We start from the raw sequence: 26,259 nt of genomic DNA, 5'->3' as shown, positions 1-26,259 counted from the left end.
CTTGACCTGCATTCTTCTCCAAGCAGTCAGTTACCCCCAATGACATTTTCCCTAGAGCACTTCCCAGAGAACAGGCATTTATCTTCCCCTTCTATTTCCACAGGCTCTTACAGAAACAGCTGTGTTCAGCTGAAGGATACCCACACTCCAAAAAACTCCCTCAGAATAGCAGTATAGATCACTGCTACAGGTAATGATGAAAATCATCAGTACACATCAGTACAAATTCACAGGGGTATTGTCTCAGCTACAGAATTCTACTTTCAAAGGAATCATAATCTGTTTCTAGTAGTTGAGTAGATAAGCTGAGGAGCAATCCATAAGAAGGAGCAATTCCTGCTTGCCTCCTTCTAGAAAAATTAATTCCCTGGATGGTTTACAAACAAGTGATGTCAGAAAGGCTGAAATTGTGCTCCCCAGCAACAGCTGAAACCTGCAGTTGGAAGGATAAGTGCAAGAAAGAGCCACTTCCATATTAGCTCTATATCTAATTAACATAATTAACATTTTTTAGACTCCATCCCACTGCTCTACAAAACCCACCAGCCCATGCACAGTATTTGCATTCAGACATTTTGAGGGATGATCAGGCCATAGCACAAGCTCTGAAGAGACTGAAGATTAGTCATTGCTGGGCAAATGTGAGGCATCAGGGAACACAGGGGTCTGGGGGCGCTCAGCAGCAGGTCTGGGCCACTTCACTGGAGTAACAGAAGGGACTGATGGCTTTGGACAAGGAGCATAAAGATCCTCTACTGAACAATCCACACTAGAGCATCTAAATCAGCCAAGGATTTCTTCCTCATTCTAAGCCTTCCCTTGCACCTTGCAGTTTCTCTCAGCAATGCCTTACCCAAACAATTAACCTGCAGCTCCTTTGTCTGGGCACTCCCCAGAGTATTCAAGAAGACACCACACAGCCTTTCTTCAAAGTGTCCTGAGAGCCGTTCTGTGCCAGCAGGAGAGGAGTACAGCTTGCCATACAAGTAGCAGACAGCAGCTTTTATACTTTCATTTGGGTATGTCAAGCCCATCAGCAGATGATCCACTAAATTATCTAGCATGAGGAACAGGAACAGCAAACATTCACTGACATTTTAAAAGCATCAACCTATTTCCCTTGAAAACGTACAAAAGCCTACTGGCCAGACTGGTGTGTGCAGGTTAATGAAAGCCACAGTCAGGTGATGTGCTCAGCACCATCTGTCCCTCTGAGCAGAGGTACAGTAATCAACAGCCACCCGAGCTCACTGTTCACCATATGAAGATCCACCATCCCAGCTCCCTCCACAAACAGTTCAGCTTGCTCACCAGACCCCCAAGCACTGGATCAAGATAAAAAAAACCTAAGTGTATGTTGCCTGTGAGGCAGACCCACAACCCCAGTTTGCAGAGGCTGCTTTTGCCTGGCTAAAAGCATGATTATAAAAGCTGCTATGAAGGTTCTGACCTGTATCTCAGGAGGCCTGAATGCCACTTTGACTTCTGGACAGGCTTCTTTTGTGACCTTCATGAACTTGTCATGGGGACAGGGGAGTGCATGCATGTGTACTAGGGCTGTGAATGTCACCCTTCAGTGGGACATGACACACTACTCACTGTGCTTTACCACCAATATTTCAGCAAAGCCTGGGATGGCATCTGCCAGCTTGCCCAAGAGAGAAAATGTGGGCAGGCTGCTTCTCATGGTATTTGCTTTGCACAGCTGTAGAGGAGACAGAGAAGGGAAAATGTTTCACTGATGAAGACACAGTCCAAAGGCAGAAATGCACCCAAACCAGCAACTTCTCAGTGATGCATAATCTTCCAGAACAGAATCTTTTCCAAAGATGGGCCTTCTTCACCACTCAGGATAAAGCACAGGGAAAACCCAAATACCACACTAAGTCTCCAAAATGTCTTTAAATGAATTCAAGGAATTGCTTGCTTGTTGTTCCTTTTCCTCTTTCTCCCCTCCACCTCTTACATGAGCAGACTAATTTCTCACCACTTTTGCTACTTCTCTTTTTTTTTGTACCCTGTGGGACCACCATAAACTTAGGAATGAGGAGAATGAGAGCCTATAGCACAAGTTGGGAAAGCTCCTCATATAACTGAACAGTGAAGGAGGAAAAGAAGCATCTGAGGAAACCACACAGAGTATTATGAAGCCCTGCATAAGAGTATTATGAAGCCCTGTGGCTGCAAGGCATCATGAGAACAATATAAAAACTCCATGGTAAAAACTAACCTTGCCAACATCACAGCTGGGAACTGGCATTAGGACATCCTAGATCAGAGGGGATGGAGCTTTGAGCAGCCTGGTCTAGTGGAAGGTGTCCCTGCCCATGTCAGGAGGGTTGGAATTAGATGATTTTTAAGGTTCCTTCCAACCCAAACCATTCTATGATTCTGTGATCCCACTGCTACATCCCAGTCTTCCAGGGCCACTCATTCCTCAAGCTCTGAAAGACTGGAGGAAAGGGTAAGAGAACTCATCTTCACTGACCTCCTTCTGACTTTCATCCAAAATGCAGTATAAGTACTGTTCTGACTTCAGCTCCACAACAAGCCTCACCAGAACTAGGCAGAGAAAACAGGATCAGTAACACACACACAAGAGCACTCACAATCCATCTTCCATGGAGCTTTAGCAGACCAGTGAGCAAAGAGCTCAGAAATGAAATGAGCCCAGACGTGCTGAGAGAGCAGGGTTACAGCAGCAGACCCAGCACTATTACCTCTGATAGCCCAGCTCAAGCTCTCTGAGGCATCATTCCAGCAGTCCTGCTTCAGCTGCACTACAAACCATGCATGGAAATGAGCCGCAAGTGACAAACTGAGCCTCAGGACAGCAAGTAAACATGAGGAATCAGGAAAGGAAGGGAGGGAAAAAACCTAGCTTAAAAGCATAAAAAATTATGGTAATTGAATAGACCAGGCTTCCTACAGTATGAAAACTGGCCTTTAAAAATGCATCCTTCCAGAGAAGATATCAGAACTGAAACTGCTGAGGATCCTTAGATTCACACTCAGAGATCCCCCTTCAGCTGCTACTGTCCCTAAGATAAGTGAAGTCTATCAGCCATTCCTCCCCACTGCAGATGTCCCACACACCTTACCATAAAGGACAGTGCCAGTCACCAGAGTGCTGCTGGTCACTTCCTCAGCCCCAAGCAAGGGCTGTTACTATTAAGATCTCTGACAGCTCTGTACTAATAAGAGGAATCAGCATGAAATGATGTTTTCCAGGCAGTGGCAACACATCACCTGGGGCTTCCCTAACCAAATCTCAAGGGAGTTGCCTGGTGCTGGCAGGCCTGTGCCTCCACACATAGACCAGCAGGCCAGCTGCAGCAAGCAAAGTTCTTCTTCCAGTACTTTCAGAACTGGCACCTGAATGTTCAGCTGATAAAATTTTGGCAAGAGCCCCTTTGCTGAGACACTGCACACATTTCTACACGGGGTTTGGTAAGGCTGTCTTGGATGTAGCTTGCTGTCATGGCATGACTCTTTTGGAAAACCTACACTTTTGATTTGTATCTTAGGAAAGCATTCTAAAAAGAAATACCAGGGACTTTTGGGCTCACCATTTCTTGGTATATCTAAGGCAATACTAGACCTGCTTCAGCTACAGAGCTACACATCTCAGCAGAAGCATGTCTGAGACAGGTGATTTATAGGTGGTTTAATAGCCCTTTCTTGCCCTAAACTCTCAGAAACTTAAAACACTTTCAACACTTAGGCAACACTAATTTAAAATTGCTCTGTTAGATAGCATCCATCTCTCAACAGACTGGTAACATGACAGAAAGACTTCTCCGCTTTTCAACCCCATTTCAAGCAAGTGTCTGGAAACTAAAATCCCTCTGGAAGAAGTTTGTAATAACTCCTTTTACCTTTCATGGCTGGTCATGGAATGCATCACTGCATTGCTGATATCTCTAGACTCAGCAGAGCTGCCCAGGGTTAACTGGACTGCAGAGATTCTTTTGTCAGCCCTGCAGACATTTCCTTCAGTTTCCAAATGAGAGACTGCTCACAAAGAGGAATCTACAGCCTGTACAGCTAAATCACAAATACCCTCTACTCCTGAGGAGAAAGCAGTAAATCCCATAGACTTCCATTTGCTTTGACAATTTGGTCAGGTCTAAAGATGCCAAAGTTGAGGCACTGTTACCCATCTGATAATAAATTCATGGCACAAACAGACCTGTGAGAGAAATGTTAACTATTTTAAAATGCACACACTCCCCTGCCCCCAGTATTGGAGCAGACCATTTTTGATGCATGGATATCGATGGTCTTCCCTTTTGAAGCTGTGTCAAAGCTGAGCATCTCACTATAGGTATCAGACAAGCCACACTGTCCCCTTCAAAAACTGCCAGGAATTGAGATGTGGATTTGTCACTCACCTTCAACTAATAGGTTCAGGGCACTGCTCTCTTCCACAGAATGCAACATCCCTGCAAGGCAAACCACAACAGGTCATGGAACTCATTCCTGTTTCTGATCATCAGTGCTGTAATTCCTTCTTGTTAAAAGGAGCTGGGTTTTTTTTTTCAGAACTGTTTTCTTTTCCCTGCTTCACATAACACCAGCCTGACTTTGTCAGATAAGGGTGGATACTCTCCAGGAATATGGCAAAAGGTGCCTCCATAAGCAGGACACAAGGACATGAGACACTTGGTTCTCTTGCAAATTTTTTATGTGTTTTATAGTTGAAGTCAATGGTTCCACCTATGTCAGGGAATATGTAACTGCAGCCACCACCATATCTCAACTGTGTGTATGCAGTATCACACATCTGAAACAAAACCCTGGAATGGCAGAAGTGGGTTTTGTCCTTTGTGTGCTTTGTGTCCTCCATTCTTACCAGTTACTATGATCAGTCTTCTCCCTCCACAGTACTGACAACCCTGAAACCAAACCTGAACACCAGGTTTAAATCATCCAGAAACTATTCCAACATTAAATCGAACCCAAAGGCATCACTTCACAAGTTAATTTTACAATGAGAGCATAAGAGTGGATATATCAAAACAAACTCTACTACACCCCAGCAGACAAGAAACTCCACCTCCCAGCCCCTTCCAACCCATAGCATCAGGCATTTGGTTTGGATCCCCACTTCTGCCACACTAAATCACTTGGTTTAATATATCCAATCAAACTACCTCCCCTCTGAAGTCTCCATGATGTCTCAGAATTTTGACCAACTAAAGCAATGTTATGACAGGTGAAGAAATTACTTATTCCATGCCTCATCTGCTCAGTCCTTAATAACTCTTTAGAAAATATTTGTATACATTATTGAACATTACAATATTAGCTGCATTAAATTCAGGCTTATCTGAAACACACCACCTCATAAGTAACACTCCATATTTCACCTCTCTTAACCCTCTTTCTTCTGCCTGTGCTTATTTCAATATTCTCTCTCCAAATGTATTTTCCTGAATTCACTATTAATACTTCCTCCACAGCACTGCTCAAACTTCTGGGGAGGTTCCCCTTACACTCTTGCACCAAATGCTCCTTGGTTCATCCAAGCTCTATTGAAAATGAACACACCATTGTTTGTAGCTCCAAGCTTAGCCTGGGATTCCAACTGCTCTAAGAGTTACACCAAGTACAGTGCAACCCAAAGCTTCCTCAAACCACCCAATCATAAAAAGAATTCTCTTCTCAGAGAATTATTAAAGCAGACAAGAGCATTGAAATGCAAGCACAGCATCCCTGTCTTCTGGGTTATTTTGTGTTAGGGCCATACAGTGTAGGGCTCAATCGGCCACAATCATCATCTTTTCCAGTACTCTAAAGGATTATGTGTGACACACTATTAAAAAAAAATTGTGCAATTAAAAGAATAAGAACTGCGTAAAGTTCTGTTTCTAATAAAGCTGCTTCCAAGACGTGCCCAACACAATCTATGGGCAATCAACTCTTTGAACAATTCAGTGTGTCAAGGCAGGGAGAGGGTCTTGTAGGTTACTTTTCCCCAACCAACAGTAATTATCTGTGATGTGCAAATGAGATGGTGGAATTGAAGGAATCTGGTATATTTGAGCTTTGAAGGCATTCTGATTTCTACCCTCCACCTTTCCCTTCCTGCCTTACTGTTCCCTCATTTAGACCATTATTTCTTCTCCATCAAGATTTTAGTTGTTTCAAAGACATTTCCCTGCTATGCAAACAGAAACCAATAAGAGAAGTTGAAGACCACAGAGACTTACTGGAAAGACACTTTCTGACATCCTGCCGAACACTATTTTGCTGAGGCTGACTCACCAGAGAGCAGCAGGTTTTAGTTGTACAGCAACAAAGATTTCTACAGATGTGATGGTGTAAAAAAAAACCCACTACATAGATTTGTGGTTTGCACATTTGATATTAAGTCCTGCAACACCTTTTTATGCTCACACTTTGATTTCTGTATGAATCTTCATATAACTCCAGAGGCATTAGACCAGAATGGAGAGCATTCAGGGAAGGGTAAAATGCCAAGCACTCCCTATTCTCCTAAACTCCTGAAGGACTTTACAGATACGTCAAGATACTTTGAAAAATCGCAAAAGAGTTATGAACATGCCAATCCTGCACCCTGGGGAATGAGAAAATTAATTAACCTATTCTAAATCAGTGACAGCCAGTTTTCTGCTGGGAGTAATTACACAACAGCACGGTGGAAGTATGGAGGTAGGCACCTCAATGTTCTTCTGCTCTTTTTTTTTGCTTCAAATGTGGGGAAGCTTCACATGTATTCAACAAAAGGTAACTAACTACCTCCTCCCTGCGGCTGCACCAGGCCTCAGAGAGCTCTTACCAAAGAGAGTTCCTATCAAATGCATGCACACCCTCTCGTCTGGTGCCAGCAGCTGGACGACCGGCAGCGCCTGCCAGGCCAGGGCATCCTGGAGCCGGGACAGGACGTGCTTCTTGCGCACCAACTAGGATCAAACACAGCAGCGCGTCAGGCCCCGGGCCCGCGCCCCGCGCTGCTCCCACCGCCCTGAGGGGAAAAGGGCCACCAGGGCCCGGCCGCCGAGGGGACAGGGCTGGCCAAGGGCCACAGCGGCCGGGCCCGGCCCCCAGCTGAGCGCCGGAGAGCGGCAGCCCCGCCGCTCAGGGGGCTCCGCGGCCCAGCCGCACACGGGAAGGGGCGGCGGGGCACGCGCTGCCCACCGAGGCGCTGCCGTCGCCCAGGGTCTCCACGGCGCAGGCGAGGCAGAGGGGCGGACGCAGCGGCAGCGCCCAGCGCGGCCCGTGACCGCCGCACGGCCCCGCCGCCATCGGCGCTGCCGGGGCTGCCGTGCGGCTCCGCCCCGCTGGGGACGGCGGCTCCGCCCCGGGGTCGCCCCGGCACCGCCTCCCTTCCGGCGGCCGCGGCACCGTTCCCGCCTCTTCCCTCACAGCGCGCTCGGGCCGACTGCAGCCACCGCGCCGCGGCCATGGTGAGTGGCGTCGGACCCCCGTCTCCTCTTCCTCCTCCTTCTTCTTCTCCTTCTCCTCCTCCTATTCTCCCTTCTCCTCTTCCTCCTGCCCACTCCCACCAGCCTGGGGTAGAGGGCGGCCGCTCTCCGGCTGCGCGGCGGGCAGCACGTGGAGGCCGTGCGGGCGGGGCTGCGGCCGCTTGCGGGGCAGGAGGCCCGGGGGGCTGGCGGTGCTGGGGACACCCGGTAACGGGGGATTCTCTGTGCCTGGAGTCACCCCCGCGCCGTGCTGGGAGCCGCAGAGGCCGCGGTTCTGCCAGCGCCAGTCTATAACACCGCTTGTGACCTCGCTGCTGTGCCACCCCGCTGCCCATGCTAACGTTAGAAGCCACTTGTGGTTTGCGGAAATAACCCTGATGCGTGCTCTTCTGGTGATTGTTTCAAACTTTTTGTTGGTCTTTTAATTTGCACTGTTAAGGTGCATTGAAGTGTTTCATTTTCTGTAGTCCTTGTGGTATAAAACGCCTGAGACTGCTTCATAAGTGCAGTGCTTTGTAAGATGTAGATTGTGAGTAGATACACTCTTTACTTTGATGTAAAGCATATCTTTCTTATTTTTCCCCTTTACTTTGATACAAGAAGAATCCTTACTCTTTTAGGAGTAAAATGCAATGGTGTTTCTTCTGTATGGGCAGAGCAGATTAGACACAACTTCAGAAATCAGTATATGTGGTGGACATGATGCCTGCGCAGTGCTGATCGAACCAAAGCCTCCTTTGCTCCTATTGTGACATTCTTTACTTTTTCCTTTAGAGTGAGGCAGAAGTGAATCCCAAAGCTTACCCGCTGGCTGATGCACAGCTCACCAAAACGCTGCTGGACCTTGTGCAGCAATCCTGCAACTATAAGCAGCTACGCAAGGGAGCCAATGAAGGTGAGACTTGCACATTGAAAAGTGTGCTACAAGTCACAACAAGGATTTTGTGAGATGCCATGGGTAGAGATTGTCTTTTCTCTGTAGCTGTGATCACTCATTTTATATAGGTCTGGCTATTGCAGGTGTGTGTCTCCTTTCTCCTCCTTCAAGCCTGCTTTAACAAGATTCAGGGACAGAACTAAGCTGTAATCTTTTTGACATTTATATGTAGTTCTGGTAGATTCCCAAATTGTGTTCCTGGTGTATAGTTTCTGGGGTTACCAGATGCCTAACCAGTTCAGAACCATAAGATTTGGGTTTGAAGATACCTCTAGTGCAAACTGCTCACAGCCTCCCTTCACAGTTGCTTGGGGCTTCATCTAGTCAAACTTGTAAAAAAACCCAGAATTCCTAAGGATAGAAACTCAGCAATCTCTTAGAACCCATGTCTCATGCACTAGATCTCTTCCCACTGAAGCCACTTCCAGCACTTCCTGAAGTTGTTTAACATTAGATGTGTTTTCCAGAATGACCCAGACTGACTCCAGTTTCTTTTACAGCCACCAAAACACTGAACAGAGGGATAGCAGAGTTCATTGTGATGGCAGCAGATGCAGAGCCCTTGGAGATCATCCTGCACCTCCCTCTTCTGTGCGAGGACAAGAACGTCCCGTACGTGTTCGTGCGCTCCAAGCAAGCCCTGGGCCGCGCGTGCGGCGTTTCCCGGCCCGTCATTGCCTGCTCCATCACCATCAAGGAGGGCTCACAGCTAAAGCCTCAGATCCAGTCTGTACAGCAAGCCATAGAAAGACTCTTGGTCTAACTGCCCATGAGAGTGTGTGTGTGAAATAGAAAGTGCAAATTAGGGGAAATTAATGTTTAGCTTCAGTTGAGATGATAGTTTTGATATCAACGTTTCATTTTAAAATGCCACATTTTTGTTTAATAATGGCTTAATTCTTAGTGTTTCCGCCTCCTATCCCCCCACTTTTCTATTATTCCACTCCAACATTTTCATTCTCATTGTATTACTTCTTGAAAAGTGACTGTACAACTGTGTTTCCTGTTTTATGTTTGAAAGAAGGACAGAAAAAACAAAGTCCTCCCCTCGTCTTCCTGTCTGCCTGCTCAGGGCTTTTTTAACCCACCCATCAGCTTTCTCTGTGGTGCAGTATTTCTGCCAAGCTTAAGCCTCCGGCAGGCGTGAGTAACTCTGCATTTCTGAACGGTTGAGGCTACTGAGGAAAAGGTTCCCTGTGTTCAGGCTGCTGGAGTCAGTAAGTAATGGAGCAGCACGGGCAGGTATAAAGCAGGCAGCAGCTACTGTGTAGCAGCAGATAGAGCCAAGAGCAGCACAGCCCTTGTTCTTGAAACCAGACAAGAGACTTCTCTTAAAGATGCATGGCAAGCAGAAATCTTATGGCAGTACGCAAGGGGAAGAACTCTCTTAATTTGATTATTTTTAAATACTGACTTTTTAAGAAAAAATAAAAATGCTGCAAAGCTAAATAGAATTGTCATTCCCTTGGTGAAGTATTTGCAACTAACTGGAATGTTTCTGCTTGTAAAGCTGACCTGCTCACAGGTTGCCTAAAGGCTATTGCAGTGCAGTAATTTGTTCTCTTTCAGCTTCCTTTGCATGGACTGTTACCACTGAGGTTGGGCTTCCTAGAAAAGTTAAGCACAAAACACATGGCAGAGAGCAGCCTGTTGTGGCTGATGAGTACCCTACACCTGACTGTTAATTATAAAAAGTGCCATGCTTTTTAACTACTGCACTCTATAGTCCCCTGACTGAAGATGCCAAGGAAACAGAGAACAAATAATTTTTCAGATAAATTAATACATGTCTCAAGAAGAGAATGCTGTAACATCTCATGTCCTGGAAAAGCAGCATGGAGCACCAACAGCAGTCTGGATCAGTGGTGGTTTTATGGACCTAGTTTTAATTAAATACATATTGTATAATAAATGCACTTCTGCTCTGATCAGAAGTTTAAACCCCTGTGTTGGAATATCAAACCTGTTTTCTATTTCAGGATGCCAAAGCAAAATAGTGTGGAAACTCCATTGGGTGCAATAGCAGAATGGAAAATAAAATTTTCTGTAATGTTTCCACAGAGGCACTAACTTCATACCTTTCATAAGTACATCCCAAGCAGATGAAGTGAGCTTATGAAAGACTGAAGACATCATGTTTGTATATTTTAGTAAATGGCTGATACCAGTAATCCTTGCTGAGATGAATTTGATCCAGATACTTCAGAATCCTTTTATTTGTATGAGGTTTAGAAGGGTTCCTGTTCCCTTCTACTGATGCTGACTGTTGAGCTAGTTGTGTTAAGAGCTACAGCTTTGCCAAGGATTTGCCCTGCTGTACCAAGACAGATGATGTAAGAGAAAGCACACAAGGAGCAGAAATAAAGGATACTTGAGCAAGCAAAACTGTCTTTTTCTGCTCTGAAGCACTCCATCAACATCCCTTTTAAACTTCTGCTTAATGTGATAGCCTGCTATTAAAAAGAACAAAAAAAAAAAACAAGCCAGGAGGCAGATCTAATAACCTAGAACAAACGTGCCACAATCATCCAAAGCCTGCCACATAGTGTGCCTGAGGGTTAGCAAGGCAAGAGAGATGTTAACAAGGCTACTTGCAGAATTCAATTCACAGGCTTACAGACAGGATAGTCTCACTACTCCACTCTTCAAACCTTGTTAAGACAAGCATTTAGAGTAACTTCATTGCCCAAGGGCAAAATAAATTGAGTGCTTAGGCAAATCTTTATTAAAAATAACTAATCCAGGCTGATTGGAAGTGTAACAGGTAACGTAGTTTCCGTGCTGCAGAGCTCAGTGCAGGCTAGCTGCCCTCTGGGGGAATTGTGGAGGTAAAAGTGAGCAGCATGCTGGCACAGCTAGGACAATCAGTGCCAGAAGGGTGGTCACAGCTGGCTCCACATGTGCCACACTACACATGGTGACAGGACAGTTTGTGGGCCACACACAGGAATCTCTAGACACTAAAAACACTAAGCAGACCAAAATGGACACTGCAGGTATCCAATGTTTATGTCCTGTAAAATGTTAAAAGTTTCACTAAACAATTAGTAATTTCCTAAAGCAAAACCAACAACTTTATTTGTTTTAGGTATCTTGCACTGCAAGACAGGTGGGGCATGCCAGGGATGGAAGTCTAAAACCCAAAACACCCAGCTGCAGTATTCTTAAGTATGACTAAAAAAGTAAAAATACTGTATGTAACAAGGGCTCTCTCCATAACTTGCTATTCTTCTATTTTAAAAGCACATGTTTGAGTACAGAAGCCTGCACAATAGTCTGACTCATTCACTTAGAGAGGTAGAAAAGCTCTTTGCCATCTCAGTAATTTAACTGGGATAAATGCTTGCAGCCTTCCGGGGAACACAATTTGTTTTCCATTTTTAAACCAGCTTCTGCTATTACCATTTAAAAATGGAAGACCTGGGTGTGCAGATTTAAGTGCCAGCTTTTTGCCCAAGGGATTGGATACTGCTTCCCAGTAATGATTTTTTTCTTTTAAGATCTGCTGGTAATACTTGTAATGATGATGGCAGAAAAGAACCCAATTGGATTACTAGTACTGATACTGGCTGTTTTGGAGCGTAACACATATTTATACCCTCTGTTAGGACACAGACTCAATCTGCTGCTTGGATTCATGTGGTGCCATTAACACAGATCATTGTGTTTTCTTACACTGAAGTGAGTTCTGCTGTCTTTATGATACTGAGATGGCACAGTCAGTGTTGCAAAGGAAAAGATCCAAACTTTTATTAAGAAACCAGCAAGGCACAACTCTGTCCATGTGCAGTGGGTGACCTGAATTCACAGGGAATTTAGTTCTGCCTTTACCTACTGTCAACAGAATCCAACTTTGCAGAGATGTTTCACAACTAAGTAAAAAGTTTCTCCACTGCTACAGAGCAACACTTAGTTGCCATATCTTTCATAGCAAGATTAAGTAGATACAGCACCCGCATAAGACAATCAAGATTCTAAGCAGACAGAAGTAAACCAGGGCCACACTCTCCAGCTTAGTGCTCATTAAAGTATTCAGTTAAAGAATCTACAAGCTCCTGCTTCTTGCTTCCACCCCTCAACCCCAAAAACCTGCATGCATCCTTCAGGATAGGTACAGTGAGCTTGCCTAGAGTGCCCTTCTGCACATGACACCGCAGCTCATCTTCTGAGACTTCTACCTTGGGCCTCTTCTCAGTTTGACCATCAGAAGCTAGAAAGATACATTTTAGATCACAAAGATTTTAAAAATTAGAAAGACATCAATGCCTCTTACACATACCATAGTTAATGGCCATTAGCACATGGTACTTTAACAGCCACACACTCACAGACCTAGTTTTCATGTTTTCTTTTAAGAAACAGGTACCTTAGTCACTATGTAAGTCATGCAGTATTTCATTGAAAGGAGTGATCTTAACTGAAGTATGAAATTGTGTTCTGATGAAAGCATCACCCTCCAAATGAAACTTTTAAGGGATTCTCGTTGAGACAGCAGAATGTAATGATTCCACAGGGAGCTCAGCTGACACTCACTTTATGCAGTCTTTCATAGACTCCCAAATTACACATGGACTTCAGCATTGCTTACACATTTAGCCATTAAGATGCCCATCTTGGACTTGCTAAACAGTCCATGCGTAAAAGTCTGACCAAGACAAACTGAAAGCATAAGTGATTTCACTATTCTGTTGCAAACCAGAAAGTTGCTAAAATTATACGTACATATTCTGCAGTCATTTATCCATGTTACTTCTTATACTTCACCCTGCATTTTGTCACTCCAGCAACTCTCCAACTGGACACCACAATATTCTCTGCTCTCTAAGAAGCAATACTGGATATAATACTTCATTGTGGAGATTAGCAGAGTTGTTGCACAAGCAGCTACTTTAAACTATGAGACAAACTGAAAACACAGGAGCTTCTTAACAGAATACAGACATTGTATTTTGTGTCTGCACCACCACTACTTACCTTGTTTTCTCTTTACAGCCTTCGCATCAGGATTGTAGTCAGGGGGATAAACCAGCTGCTTAAACTCATCCACCAGGTTGCCCAGCCTGTGGCTCATCTGTTCAGACTTTGGCACTGGCAAAAGATAAAGATTTGCCCTCTCAGAAACAGTTGATCACAAGAAAGCCTGCAAGGTGATCCCTGTTGCCAGATGAACTATCAGCTCACCTGGTGGGAAAAATACAATGCTTATTCTACAAAACCATTAGTGTATGGAACCACACAATACTTGATTTTGTACAATCATGTTAAACATTCATCAAGAAGGGACTCACAAAATATGAACCAGCTTAGGTATGCCAAGTGCCCTCTGTATTGGGATGTAACACCAGTTCATCAAGTCTTCAGCTGTAACTTTAGGGTTTATGACCATGAGAGAGACCCCTGGGACTGAAGAACATGTGCACAAAGGAGAATTAAAACATGTTAATGATTTTGGGGAAATGATTACCACATGTATGTTTCTTCTGAGAAAACCCACATAAACAGCTTTTTCTGTACTAGAGATGCATGATTTTGGTGGTGATATCCTTCATGCATCCAGGACTGTAATAAAGAACACCTGCTTCTTAAAGCTGCATTGGTGCTAACAAGTCTGACTGTTTTTCAGTAACATCACCAGACACAACTGTGCTTCTGTAATAACTAGTCCACAAGTGTCCTGCAAGCATGCAAAAATGCAAATACTTGTGTTATGATACTCCCAAATGAGAAATTTACAACTCTTGGTAATATCAGGAGTTTGGACATCTGGAATGCTGCATTTATTTCTGGACTCCCCGGTACAGGAGAGATATGGAGCTCCTGGAATGGGTCCAGCAGAGGACAACAAAGATGATTAAAGGACTAGAACAGCTTCCTTATGAGGAAAGTCTGAAGGAACTGTTCAGCCTCCAGAAGAGATGACTGAGAGGGGAACCTCATCTAAGTATCTGAAGGGAAGGTGCCAAGAGTATAGTGCCAGGCTCCAGGTGGTGCCAAGCAACAGGACAAGAGGCAACATGCAGACACTGAAGCACAGGAAGAGCCATCTGAACAGGGGGAAAACCTTTCCTGGGAAGGTGACTGAGCACTGAAACAGGTTAGCCACAGAGGTTGTAGAGTATCCCTTGCTGGAAAAATAATTGAAGAACTCCGTGGAACGTACCCTGTGCAATGTGCTGAAGGACAACCCTGCTTGGGCAGGGGGGTTGGACCAGATGACCCACTGTGGTCCCTGCCCTCCTGACCCGCTCTGTGGTTATACAATTCACTTAAAGTTAAACTCTCCCCCTCACTCGGTGGCAGCACTGCCCCCAGCAGAATAATTCCCTTCATTCTCTTCATTTATCACACTGAAATATTAATGAGAATCTTGACCAGAGGAATTTCAGAGAAAATATTTCTCACCATAGGAAAAAGGTGATTCAATTTTAATTTTGGATGGTAAAGTGAGCAATTTTTTTCTTTACCTTTTAAGTGACAGCAATAGAAAATAAGGTTTCAATATTTCAGAATGGACCCATCCAGAATTCTACAAAGTGAAACTGCACACAACTGAAATATTTCTTAAAATACATTTAGGTTTGTAGTAGCACATATTTGACTCATAACAAAGTCACAAGTCCCCTACCCTGCCTCCCTTCAGACCCGCCAATAGCTCTCACTTGTAAGATCCTCAGCTTGTTCTGGTTCCATCATATCCAGCGCCAAAGCCTCCAAATTCCTGAAGTGCTGCTGCAAAACTGGGTTCTCAAAGCTGTCAGCCCTGTCAAGAATCCCCCAAAATGTCAATGCATGCTGCCAGGAAGACAGACAAAACACAAGATCTACCACCAACTTATGTGAGAATAAAACTTCCCTCTTTCCCACACAACAATCCATCACATCAGAACTGCTTTTCCTCTTCGCAATTTACCTGCTGAACCACTATCCTGTCATGTATCAACCCCGTAAGAATGGTGTGTGAGAGTTAGAAAGTTGTATGAAGCAAAAGGAGATAGTGATATTATACTTTATGTACAGTTATGGTGGCTTCCACATATCTAGGGAAAAAATCTCCCATGAAAGTACTTGAGAGCATTTATCCCAGCTGCAATGAAAAAGAGACCAAGTTCTTCTTTCTAAAGTGCTCTAATTTAAATGATCTGGGTCTGATCTGCTGTAGAGTGGCAGAGCCACAATAAAATGTGATACCTCTGCAACAAATGACAACAGCCCAGAGAACAAGAGCAATTCTACAAAGAACACCAGAACGTGCTACATAAAGCATTGTGGTGCCTGGGTATCCAGAATGATTAAGAATAAAGTTTGGACAAAGCTACTGCAAAGAGAAGCAATTTCTATCAAAATACATCAAAATCTGATCTCAGGAATACCACAGCTGAACAACATGTGCAACAAAACAAGCAATGGTTGTGTTTTCTCCCCTATGCCACCCCCTGCACCCTATTTATCTCCAGGTACCTGTATTTGAACCTCAGCTTCTGAATTATTTCCTTCATTTTGTCCACCTGCTCTTGGCTGGCTGGCACATTGTCTGTAACATCAACATTACGTTTGTCATCTGCATAGGGTAGAAAAATCATGTGGAAACCTACACAGAAGAAAGGGAGGAAGACAACAGTTACACAGAAGAAGGGTCTCAAAATAATTTATAGAAAAACCAAGATGCTTATTATCTAGGTCTGATGACTCCAAACTACCTACCTGTTTTGTTGTTAACAACAGCAGTCCATAATACTTCCAAGTGCCTACAGCAGGACACTCAATCCCAATCTCAACGTTTGTAACCAACATCACTAATGGCTTTGTGAAAGACATTCAGACTATATTCATAGCTACCAGTTGGATACCAGAGCCTTGCTTTATGTGCAGGAGATCAACCAGTCCACCTCTCCCACAGGGTCTGAGCTTGAGAAAGATTTGTTTGAAAATCAAGATATTGCCCACATTATTCTGAAATTATTTACTTTGTACACAAGCAGTGTTACTTCCCTACTTTACATTCTCCCAGAAGATGTTTTTGCACTTGAAGAGGTGAGAAAATGCAGAACAGCAGAAATCTGCTCCCTAATCATTCCCCATTCATCTGACGTGGTATGAAGCTCATTATATGTGAGATTATTTATTTAATACTTTACAATCTATTCAAGGATACAACATAATTCAAGAAAAGACATTGTCTATTCTTCAAACAGGGAAAAAAAAAGGCTTTTCATTTCTACAGCAGTTATTTGAATCTGCAAAAAAATAGGTAGAAGGCAGGGAAAACACTCTAGCCAGGTCATACCTGAGCAAGCACTGATGCAATTGGGGCTTTAAAAATAGATTCAACATCAGATGCTTACACTGACAAAACTGAAGAAAAGGAATGTTGGAAAGCATTTTCCCCAGTTTTAAGGGGGGGGTAGCACTAGGAATATTTTCCCTCAATAGAGGATGCCATTACACTGACTGCATCCAATCATGCAGGGAAAGGCAGCATCCCCTCCCATACCTGGAGGGGCTATCTGCACTTTCTGCTCATCCAGCTCTTCCTCCTGGGGAACCAGGGCCACAAAGCGAGGAGGGACATTGCGGCGAGGGGTGTACCTGCACAGCATCATCACCTCCCTCTCCAAGCACTTCATCAGGAGGGCATTAAATAGAGTTGTACTCCCTGCAAAGCAAAGAGGGGACTGGTTAGACTGACAGCTTTGCTCCTTTGCTCTGCAATATAACCCTAGATATAACCCTGTGACTTCTTGGTATTGCTTGCATTATTGTGGAGGTAAAAAGCAAATTCTGGAAGGGAGAAGACTCAAAATGGACAATATTAGTGAGTCTCTCCTGACTAGCAGTGAGACTTCTGGTGGAAGAAGTGAAATCACTACCATCTGAGAGATTGAATACTGTGAAATTTTCTCTACAAAGTCTATTTTTGTTTGGTGGGACATCACAATAGAAGCAGACCACAGACGTTTTGTGGAAGTAACACACTAAGAATTCAGACTTCAGTACTCTTCCTGAGGCACATGTTTACCTCAGGTATACTTCACCACACATGGTGGTCAGGGAAAGACTGACATAAATAACATGGTTGAGCCAGGAAACTGCAGTTAGAGAAACAAGCATAAAGGTTTTTCTTTAATCAGACACTGCAAAGCCTTTGGTCATAACTCAGCGCTCTTTATCCACTGCTAAAGGAGGAGCTAAAGGTTTTTTCTTACTACTGCAGATTGGAATATATTTCTAAATAAACAGATGTATGTATACATATAAAAAGGCAAAAATAAGCAGTTCTAAATGACCTTGCCTTCTCTCTTTACAAGCCTGTAAAGTGCTGTTAACTCAACTGTACTTCCTGAGTATCATGTTTCCACTCCTACTGATATGGACTTAAAAACAGCAATTATCTCCCCTGGTTTGGGGTTTAGGTTTTTCTTTTTTTTTGTTTCTGGTTGGTTTTGTTTGGGCTTTTTTAACCATCTTTACCTTCTTGTCAGGTACTAGGATCCTTCATTTTCATGAATGGCTAAAACAAGTACTTTGTGACTACATCTGCCTGGTTTAATTGGCTGCTTGTCATGATGGATAAACATGAAGCACAATTGGCTGCTCTGCTATAGAAGAAAACAAGACATATCTGCAGCTGAGAGGGGCAATAACAGTTAATTCAGTTCTTCTTAACATTGGCAAATTGTTAAATTAGACAAAGCTTTTACACTCAATGATCCCCACCCAGCCACACGATGGATCAGCAGTTACACTAATGCAAGGTGACAAATCTTCTCCTGCCATTTTTGCTTACCTCTCACCAGGGATTCCTCAGGATAGATGAACTGGGAGGGCCTGACATGGTGGTGTTGTTTTAGCATTGAAAGTGGTTTGAAGCCAATCAGAACCAAACCTGGAGAATCAAACTGTTTTAATTCTTCCGTCTCCTCTTTCTCCAGCACAATCTGTCGGTTTCCATATGTCTAAACCAGGGAAGAGCAGATGATAGGGCTGCCAGCATAAAAAAAATGAGGACCAGGAGGCAGGACAGGGCAGGAAGTGCAGGAAGAGGATGCAATTGCTGTGTTGCACTATTTAAAAGAAGGGTATAGACAAGACAGTGTAAACCCTCATGAGTAGTGCACACTGAACTGGCAAGTGCAGTCTGTGACCATTATCCCAAGGGAAATTCTACCTGAACATAAGCAAAATGCACTTTTCTAAAGAAATGGCTAAGCCCTGATACAGAGAGGCTGTTACATCTCATCTCTGGAGTTCTTCAGAGGTGTCCCAAAAAGCCCTGAGCAACTTGATCTGGTTTCACTCTGGGCCAGGTTATACCAGACTTTTTCAGAGGTCCTGTCCAATTGTAAACTTGCTTCAGTCAGCTACCTGCTCCTGACAGAAACAGTGACTGAGAAACAGTATTTCTGTAGTACCACCCATGCCTCACAAAATCAAAATCATATTATAGTCGGGTTGCTGAAGGTAAACATCAAGGTTTAATGCTCAGCTTTCTGTTTATCTCCTATAGTTTATTTCAATAAACTAATATCCACTATAAATAGACTAAATACTTCATTTTAAGACAATAACTTTAAGAACTACCAACATGGAAGAAGACACAAAGCACACTTGTGACAAGATACCTAGCAAGTACATAACCTGTTCTGAAATAAAGCTGTGCTTGTTACAATGTGACACTCAATTTACATCAGCCAAACCATCAAGTGGGAAGGCAAAACAAAGAAAAATTTATACGAAAACCTCCAAAGGAAACATGCCTTTTGTTTGGAAAACAGCTCCAACTCCCCTGTGATTCACACTTGTATGTTTAACAAAATGGACCAAATCTGTTCCTAACAAACCAAAAGCTGGCAGCAGTGGCAATGGCCCAGGGTCACACAAGGTCAGGCTCTGACAACCGTGTTCGCCTTACAGAAAGAAACCACCTGTGTTCCTGACAGCACTCCCACCAGCAGCTATGCCTTCCCATGACAGCCAGGCCAGGGAGACAACTCATCCTCACCCTGCAGAGCTCTCAACACACCAGCCTGTCCCCAGGTGCATACACATGCAAATATTTCTGTATCTCATCTTGAAAGTGCAATACAAACAAAAGCAGCAAGGGAATTGGCATCTCCCTCACACATCAGAGACAAGAAAAAGCAGGTACATAATCAAAAAGTTACCTGAGCCCTTTTAGTGTCACTGGGCAGGAGCAGGCTGCCTGTTTTTCCACTAAACATCCTTGTTTTGGTTTTAACAGGTTCATTAGTTTCCCGATAAAGCTTCACTGGATGTGGTTTATAAGCTTTTTGAATAAGGTTGTAAACACCAACAGAAAGGGCCACATCTTTGCCCAGATGCAGATTTAGCCTGTGTAAAAAAGCAGATACAGACTTGAGATTCCTGAAAAATCACAACTGCAGAAGAAAATCACTCCCTCATATAAGTTATTTCCTTTGACCTCCTGTTCTCCTCCCCCAAAATCACATATATCTTGGGAAACATACTATCAGTTGAGTCATAATCTCACTTGAATAAAAATATTTTTGCAATATCATCATTCCTCATCATAAAAGTCATCTAAACAGAGGCAATTTACTATATTTCTTTGACCTTTTTCTTTTCACTGAAGGGCAGCTATGCTCAAACAGAGCACAGGACAAGTCCCCATCTGGGTACCCCAATAATGCCTATTGTAATGTCCATGAATTCTCCCCCCAAAAAATCACTAAGACGAACAATACCAAGATTTAAGAAAAAATATAAATCAGATGTTAAGAGAAAAAATTACATGTAAAAGTTTAAAAATAGAGGTAATCTTCAAGTTATGGGAGCAGAACAGTGAGTTACTACAAATGCAACTTCCTCTCTTGTAAAAGGTATCACTGGGATAACTTTTTGGGAAAGGTTTGGGATTCTTCCTCCCCAGCTATTAGAAAACTTAAGGAACATTGCCAGAAAAGAAAATAAGGCTGCAAGCAGGAGCAAGAATGCCAGTGACAACAGCTCAGGTTGGGATACCTTATAAATATTTACTGGGAAAAAGAAAGTACGTCTTGGAAGTTCATTCCCTTACTGTGCTTCCACAGCATTCTGCTATGAACTCACTCCCTAAAAAAGCAACTGTTATAGAGCATGTGGTTCCAAAAATACTTTCTATCTGCTTTGTCAAGATCCCTGTAATCTTTCAGTAGGAGATTAGAAATATCAAGGCTGTGTGAATCCATGCCAAGTAGCTAGACAGACTGGCAACATAGAACTACTTAATAACAGGAAAAAATACCTAGCATTCACGTTCAGATGCATTTTTTAAAGTTAGTGTTGGCAAGAAAAGCCTAATTTCAATCAGATTTCACTATACACTAATTTTTATGTTGTAGCTTTTTAAGTAAGTGGACTTGGCAATTATGTAATTTTTTAACAAATTATCATTTCTGGCCAAGCTCAATACAGGAGATACCACACAGAGGAAACAAGAGGTCCACTCTGCTCTTCTCATCCACAAATATCCTTGGAAACAACAGAAGAAACACCAATCGTAGACTAACGAATTAAGATTGAGGAATGTAAGCACTTTAAAGTGCCTTTAAAGACCAATCATTCCAGAAGAGGAAAGTGAGATGCAGTCTGAAAATAACATCAGGTGCCCCTGCTGAATGAAAGATGTATCATAAGTAGGCACAGACCTGACTAAAGCCCTTTTCTTTGTCTCCTTTGCTCGTACTTTCTTCATGAGATGTTCCAGTTTCTCTGACTCTCTAGGCTGGATCCCAAGGTCCTCATCCTCTGCTACATTTATAATATCCCTGTAGAACAAAGAGATATCGAACCCACCAGGCTTCTTCAAGTGCATCAGGTCCAAGATGATACCTAGAAACAATGGAAGAGATAAGAGCAGGATAAAAAACTGCTTTTTTCTTGCATCAGCATGTATCTCAGCACTCTCAAATTTCTCTGTCTAAACAGATAATTTAAGTAAGAATAAGCTCCAAACTGTCATCTGCACCAGATGTGAAATATTCTGGAGAAAGGGAATATTAACTTCAGTCAAAACAATGCAGAATAGAAAATGTTTCCTCTCTAATTAAGAATGCAGACAGCAATGAAAGCTCCTATAAAATATAATCTTACCTCAGGCATAGAGGGGGGTAACAAGTTCAGAAAATCCCCTTTCCTTTAATTATAGGGGCTAATGAATTAAGTAAGCTTCACAGCTTCTAGATCCAGGACATCTCCTGAATTCTAACATTACTGGTTATCTCAGCTACATACTCAAACTAACGCTGTCTACTCTCTGAGCCCAGGCTGATGTCCTTCAGCTAATTCAAAATGGAACCATTAAAGTAATTTTCCTTTTGTGTTAACTTGGTGTTATTATTCCCTTCCTAGAAAATGGTACAATAATAAAGAAAAGTTTATTTTCTTGGCCCTGTCATGTCCCCATTTATGCTATCAAACTAGAAAGAGATCCTAGAAAACAAGTGCTAGCTATTGAATACCAGATCAGAAAACATCTATTCTAATTAAGATTAGATACCAAATTTCTAGTTTAGGAACTTTCAGAAACATTCCCCAGTTCCAATGATTTTACATCTTTTTCCATCACAAACCAGCAACGCAGTTAACATCTGCTGCAAAGATTCATCACGTTTACTGTGTCTAAAATGAAAAGGGGAAAGAATGACCTGTGTCTCTCAGATCACCAGCTCTGGTCCTGGCCAGCTTGGCTTTAGCACTGTCATTGGCATGTGGGTGATCCTCGTTGGTGAAGAGCATGATCCTCTTGTGGCTCAGCCTGACACGGACATCACTGAAGAGGTTGGAGCAGGCCCAGAGCGCCTCACCCAGGGAATAGTCAGCGCTGTGGCCAAAGCTCTCCCGGAACAGGGCCCGGCCTTCCTCTCCCCTGTACTGGTCCAGCTCCAGAACACGCTTCGCACCTGGGGGCAACAGCATCCACAGGCATTGGGAATTCTGCCAGAAGCACCATGAGCTCTTCTGAGTATGCACCAGGGGTCCCCTAGAGCTGACAGCCAAGGAATGCTCCCAGGCACCTCTGTGGCAATGTGCAGGGGGGTAGGACGGTCGGGACGGACGGAGACAAGAGATCTCTGCAGCCAGGTGATGGAACTACCCTTATTGCAAAGGGCCTGGGTGCAGGGCCCTGCTGGGGGCTGCCAGCTGCAGCTCGGAGCTGGCCCGAGAGAAGAGAGGGGTAGAGAGGATGAGAGAGAGATGTGGGGACCTGAACATATGCATTGTTATGGAGAGAGTCCCTGTTAAGATCTATGTATTGTAAGATCTATGTACTAAATAAGTGGGTCCTTATGGAAAGAGTCCCTGTAAGACCTGTGTGGGTCCTAGTTACTCCAAACGAGCTACAGCTGCGAAGTCCTTAGTTGGGCAGCAGCTGTAGCTCATGAAGGTAACTGGAATAAATAGGGGTGGGTCGAGTGCCTAGGAGGAGTTCCTGAGAAGACACATGAAGGACTGTGCTGCAGAGAAGAATAGCTTGGTACAGTATGGGACTTGAAAAATATGGACCATAACAAGAGAGAGAGGATGAGAGGGTAAGAAAGCGAGTTTCCCATTGCAGCACAATAAATCTTCTTTTGTGTTGAAATATTGTAATTCTCATCAACCAATCTAGCACAATATACAAATCCTACAGCATTTACATGTAGGCTAGAAGAATAATTTCATTACCATACTGTGTTACATTTTAAACCCTAAAAATGACTCTTTGGACCCCTTCTGCCAAGACAGTAGGGTCTGCTCTGACCTGTGGACCTGTCTGCAAGCAGAGGGTCTTGCTTCATCAAAAGGGGATTACCTTCAGTCTGGCCATACCATTGTTTTCCAGTTGTTCAGTAACTAAGGTATCTCAAAGCTTGCTTTCATTTCAATCTTGCTTATAGTTTCTATATTCTCAAAATCTTTCCCCAGGCAATCATTTATAAGGCTTTCCTGTTTCATCTTCTCCAACAGCAATGTCCTTTCAACATCTGGTTGAGAAAACTGTCCAGCATGGCCTAACATCTGCAATATCATTAGCCACTTACCAGTGAAAGCACCTGCTAGGGCAAGAGGACACAAAATGCCCTGGCACCAATGTGGGCTCTTTCTGTGGGAAAAGACAGGAATCAAAGTATTGCAAACCCCCTGCACTGAATGCCAAGTGCTCAGCTGCAAAGGCAGCAAACTGCACCTGCTGCAGAGGCACAGCAGACTGCTGCACCACCACAGAAGAGAGCCTGAAATGCATCCTGCATCTCCACAGCGTGCTGGGAAGGTGGAGAGCTCCTCCTCCTTCCTCGCCCCTCATATCAGAGAGGATGCACACAGAAGTGAGATGAAGCCCACACAGATCACCACACTGAGCACAGCAACATTCAGGTCAGTTGTCCACAGCCTTGCTGCAGCTCTGAGGATTATTTCAACCCAGCTAGGACTCCTTTAGCCACCTGTCTAACCGCAGATTCTGCTCTCTCCTGTTACTCTACAATGGGAGACAAACTTTCATTTTTCAGCCACTGCATCCTGCAGAGCTTCTTCCTTTGTCCTTCACTTAAGCTCCATAGCACTTGAAACACTTCATTTGAAAATGTTTTCCTCTGCCTTTACTATTTTATTTTCATCTCCTCATCTGTCCTTTAATGTAAATCTTCATAATTCTGTACTCCATAATGATCACCTACAGCATCTCTTCCTTCTCCAGGGGCAGCAAATACACAACTCTGCTTCTTTTGAACTGATGCCTTAAGTTTTAGCTTTCATATTTTCTAGATTCTGTACTGCCTTAGTGTGTAACTTTGAGCTTCATATAAAGTGTCAGCAAGTTCTCTTCACAGAGCAGTTAGACAAAGCAATCCTTTTCCAGTCCCAGAACCAAGGACACTTGCAGCTTCAGGCCCAAAAAGTGTAAACAAGAGCAAACTGAGGAGAGCAGTCTGGGAGGATGGAACTTCATAAGCTGAAGCTGTAATTGGACAATTAACCCCAATATGTAAATGGACCAAAACTTATAGAAGTGTGAAACCTCGAGACTGAGGATCCATCTTGGGTGGAGCCACAGCCAGGCTCTTGTACTGCCCAAGGTGTACTCTTTGAAGGCCTTTTAATAAATACCTGCTTTATTCCTTTAACACTGTCTAGCCTCTGTTCCAGGTAGCCTCAGAAGGCATCAGACCAACACCCACCTTTCATCTGTACTGTTTTTATCCTTACAGAGAGGCTACTGCCTCTAACATGGGAGAAAGGACAAGCAGGGAAGAGGAGGAAAGTGGAAATACAAGACCTATAAGGCACTGTCTGCCAGAAAAGGGAGAAGAACCTAAGGCAGTCCTATCAGGTCTCTGTTGTAATAAATTCTGAAAATAGGACAAGGCTCAATTCTTTCAGGAGAAGCCCCTGTGCCGTTAAACCTGCACCCCCTAGTAAAGAAAATTAAATCAAACATCCTCAGAGATAAAGGCTGTATTAAAAGTTGTAGACAAAATTCCCCCAGAAGACTCTCAACTGCCAGACAATCTGTCACCACTAGCATGTATTCTTTGCACTTTTCCTGCTGCCTTTGCAATTCAGCAACCAGCATTTGCTATCAAGCAGATGGTATGTAATCTCAAAGAATGAAAGAGCGAGATTCAAGAACTACAGAACTTATTATGGAAATAAGAGATGGAACACCCCAAACAGGCTACCATATTGAGCCACCTGCTCTAGCTGACACTGCCTGAGCAGGAGGGCTGGACAAGATGACCTCCAAAATCCCATCCAACCTCAGCTATTCTGTGACATTCTCCATCAGCTGGAATCCATGATGCCTTAACATGGACACACACTTTTCTGGTGGACATTTTAAAATTCTGTTGAGATACTCTAAGGTATCAGCAGACAGCAAGTGAAGCCACCACATTAAAATATAAGAAAAGGCATAGAAAAGGATCTGAACCAACTCTAAGAGAAAATGCTAGGCTCTCATGAAGTTTCTAAGCTTTCAATAAATATCTAAATCTATCCCCACCACCAAGAGTAGATTTCAGTAAGAACTTACCTGATAGCTCTCTGATTTTAGAGAGACCAGTTACTGACAATGCTACTACACCAACTTCCTTACTCTCTTTTTACAAAATCTTCATACCACTTTACCTGGATTGTCCAGCTCCTGGAGAACATAAATGTGCTTGAAATCTACCGAATTCTTGTTGTTTTCTGTACCATAGAACACAACGCTTAACAGGTCCCTGTCACTGCTGATAATTTTGCTGGTATACACATTCCGGATGCACTGAAAAAAACGCATCCAGGTCAAAATTACAAGAAAATAGTTTTCAGAAAGGAGTGTGAAAGTCTTGCCTTAGCAGTTTATCCATCCCTACCTGGATGGTCATGTCGAAAGGAGTCTCTGCCTCCCCGTGGGATTCGAACATGGCCTTGGAGGCATCCACCAAGAAGATGAGGCTGTCCCGGCCCGAAAACCTCTGCTCCGCTACCGAACGGGGGAAACAGTTTTAGCAGCGGCCCCTCCACCCGTGGAGCCTGGAAAGCAGGCTGCCTTCCGTGAGGGGGTGGGGGGCCCTTACCGACAGCCTCAGGCCCTTCCTCCTCTTCCTGCTGCTGCTCCTCCTCCTCCTCCAGCCCCTCGCCCCGGTAGAACGACCCCCAGCCCGCCATGGCCTGCGTCGCACGGCCCCGCTCACGCTCAGCCGACCGATCGCTCCGCCCCCGCAACCACTCTGACCAATGGCGAGAGCGGAAATGGCCCGGGTCCCGCCCACCCCGGGGCATTTGTCCCTCCTCTCCACGCGGATTGGCTACAGTGGGGTAGCGAAGGGCGGGAACTCCTCACGCGCTGCTCACGGCTCCGAGGCTCAGCCAATGACGGCGGGACTT

The 26,259-nt window shown here is 43.9% G+C and overlaps 3 protein-coding genes across 3 annotated transcripts in view; 1 reads left to right on the top strand and 2 right to left on the bottom strand.

The window, feature by feature from the left end:
• The window catches only part of MEI1 (meiotic double-stranded break formation protein 1), a 38,105-nt gene extending 30,833 nt beyond the window's left edge, over positions 1–7,272 (bottom strand). Inside the window, exons 1-6 of the mRNA XM_058805933.1 lie at positions 7,165–7,272; positions 6,806–6,929; positions 4,395–4,445; positions 2,489–2,562; positions 1,600–1,705; positions 854–1,057 (exon numbers count right to left, since the gene is read on the bottom strand). Of these exons, the coding sequence (XP_058661916.1) occupies positions 854–1,057; positions 1,600–1,705; positions 2,489–2,562; positions 4,395–4,445; positions 6,806–6,929; positions 7,165–7,272 (667 nt within the window). The remainder of the gene's footprint in view (positions 1–853; positions 1,058–1,599; positions 1,706–2,488; positions 2,563–4,394; positions 4,446–6,805; positions 6,930–7,164) is intronic.
• Positions 7,273–7,367: 95 nt separating this feature from the next.
• Positions 7,368–10,763, top strand: SNU13 (small nuclear ribonucleoprotein 13). Its single transcript, XM_058805021.1, has 3 exons — positions 7,368–7,433; positions 8,226–8,346; positions 8,889–10,763. The coding sequence occupies exons 1-3, from the start codon at positions 7,431–7,433 to the stop codon at positions 9,149–9,151; spliced, it is 387 nt and encodes a 128-aa protein (XP_058661004.1). The 5' UTR covers positions 7,368–7,430; the 3' UTR covers positions 9,152–10,763.
• Positions 10,764–11,520: 757 nt separating this feature from the next.
• XRCC6 (X-ray repair cross complementing 6) lies at positions 11,521–26,046 on the bottom strand. Its single transcript, XM_058805491.1, has 12 exons — positions 25,950–26,046; positions 25,746–25,855; positions 25,516–25,654; positions 22,053–22,307; positions 21,054–21,237; positions 19,551–19,737; positions 18,173–18,341; positions 16,880–17,041; positions 15,847–15,976; positions 15,048–15,148; positions 13,363–13,476; positions 11,521–12,598 (listed from the first exon to the last, which is right to left on the bottom strand). The coding sequence occupies exons 1-12, from the start codon at positions 26,038–26,040 to the stop codon at positions 12,402–12,404; spliced, it is 1,839 nt and encodes a 612-aa protein (XP_058661474.1). The 5' UTR covers positions 26,041–26,046; the 3' UTR covers positions 11,521–12,401.
• Positions 26,047–26,259: the final 213 nt, after the last annotated feature.

This window comes from Ammospiza caudacuta, chromosome 5 (genome assembly GCF_027887145.1).
Source record: "Ammospiza caudacuta isolate bAmmCau1 chromosome 5, bAmmCau1.pri, whole genome shotgun sequence".
NCBI lineage: Eukaryota > Metazoa > Chordata > Aves > Passeriformes > Passerellidae > Ammospiza > Ammospiza caudacuta.
The sequence above is the reverse complement of the archived record's forward strand: the minus strand, read 5'-3'. Positions and strand labels throughout refer to the sequence as shown.

Coding starts and splice junctions, on each gene's coding strand:
- SNU13 (XM_058805021.1), top strand. Junction 8,347..8,888: donor ACGCAAGGGAGCCAATGAAG/GTGAGACTTGCA, acceptor TTTCTTTTACAG/CCACCAAAACACTGAACAGA.
- XRCC6 (XM_058805491.1), bottom strand. CDS start 26,040: ATGGCGGGCTGGGGGTCGTTCTACCGGGGCGAGGGGCTGGAGGAGGAG. Junction 21,238..22,052: donor TGGTGATCTGAGAGACACAG/GTCATTCTTTCC, acceptor CATTGTTTCTAG/GTATCATCTTGGACCTGATG. Junction 15,149..15,846: donor AAGCTGAGGTTCAAATACAG/GTACCTGGAGAT, acceptor GATTCTTGACAG/GGCTGACAGCTTTGAGAACC.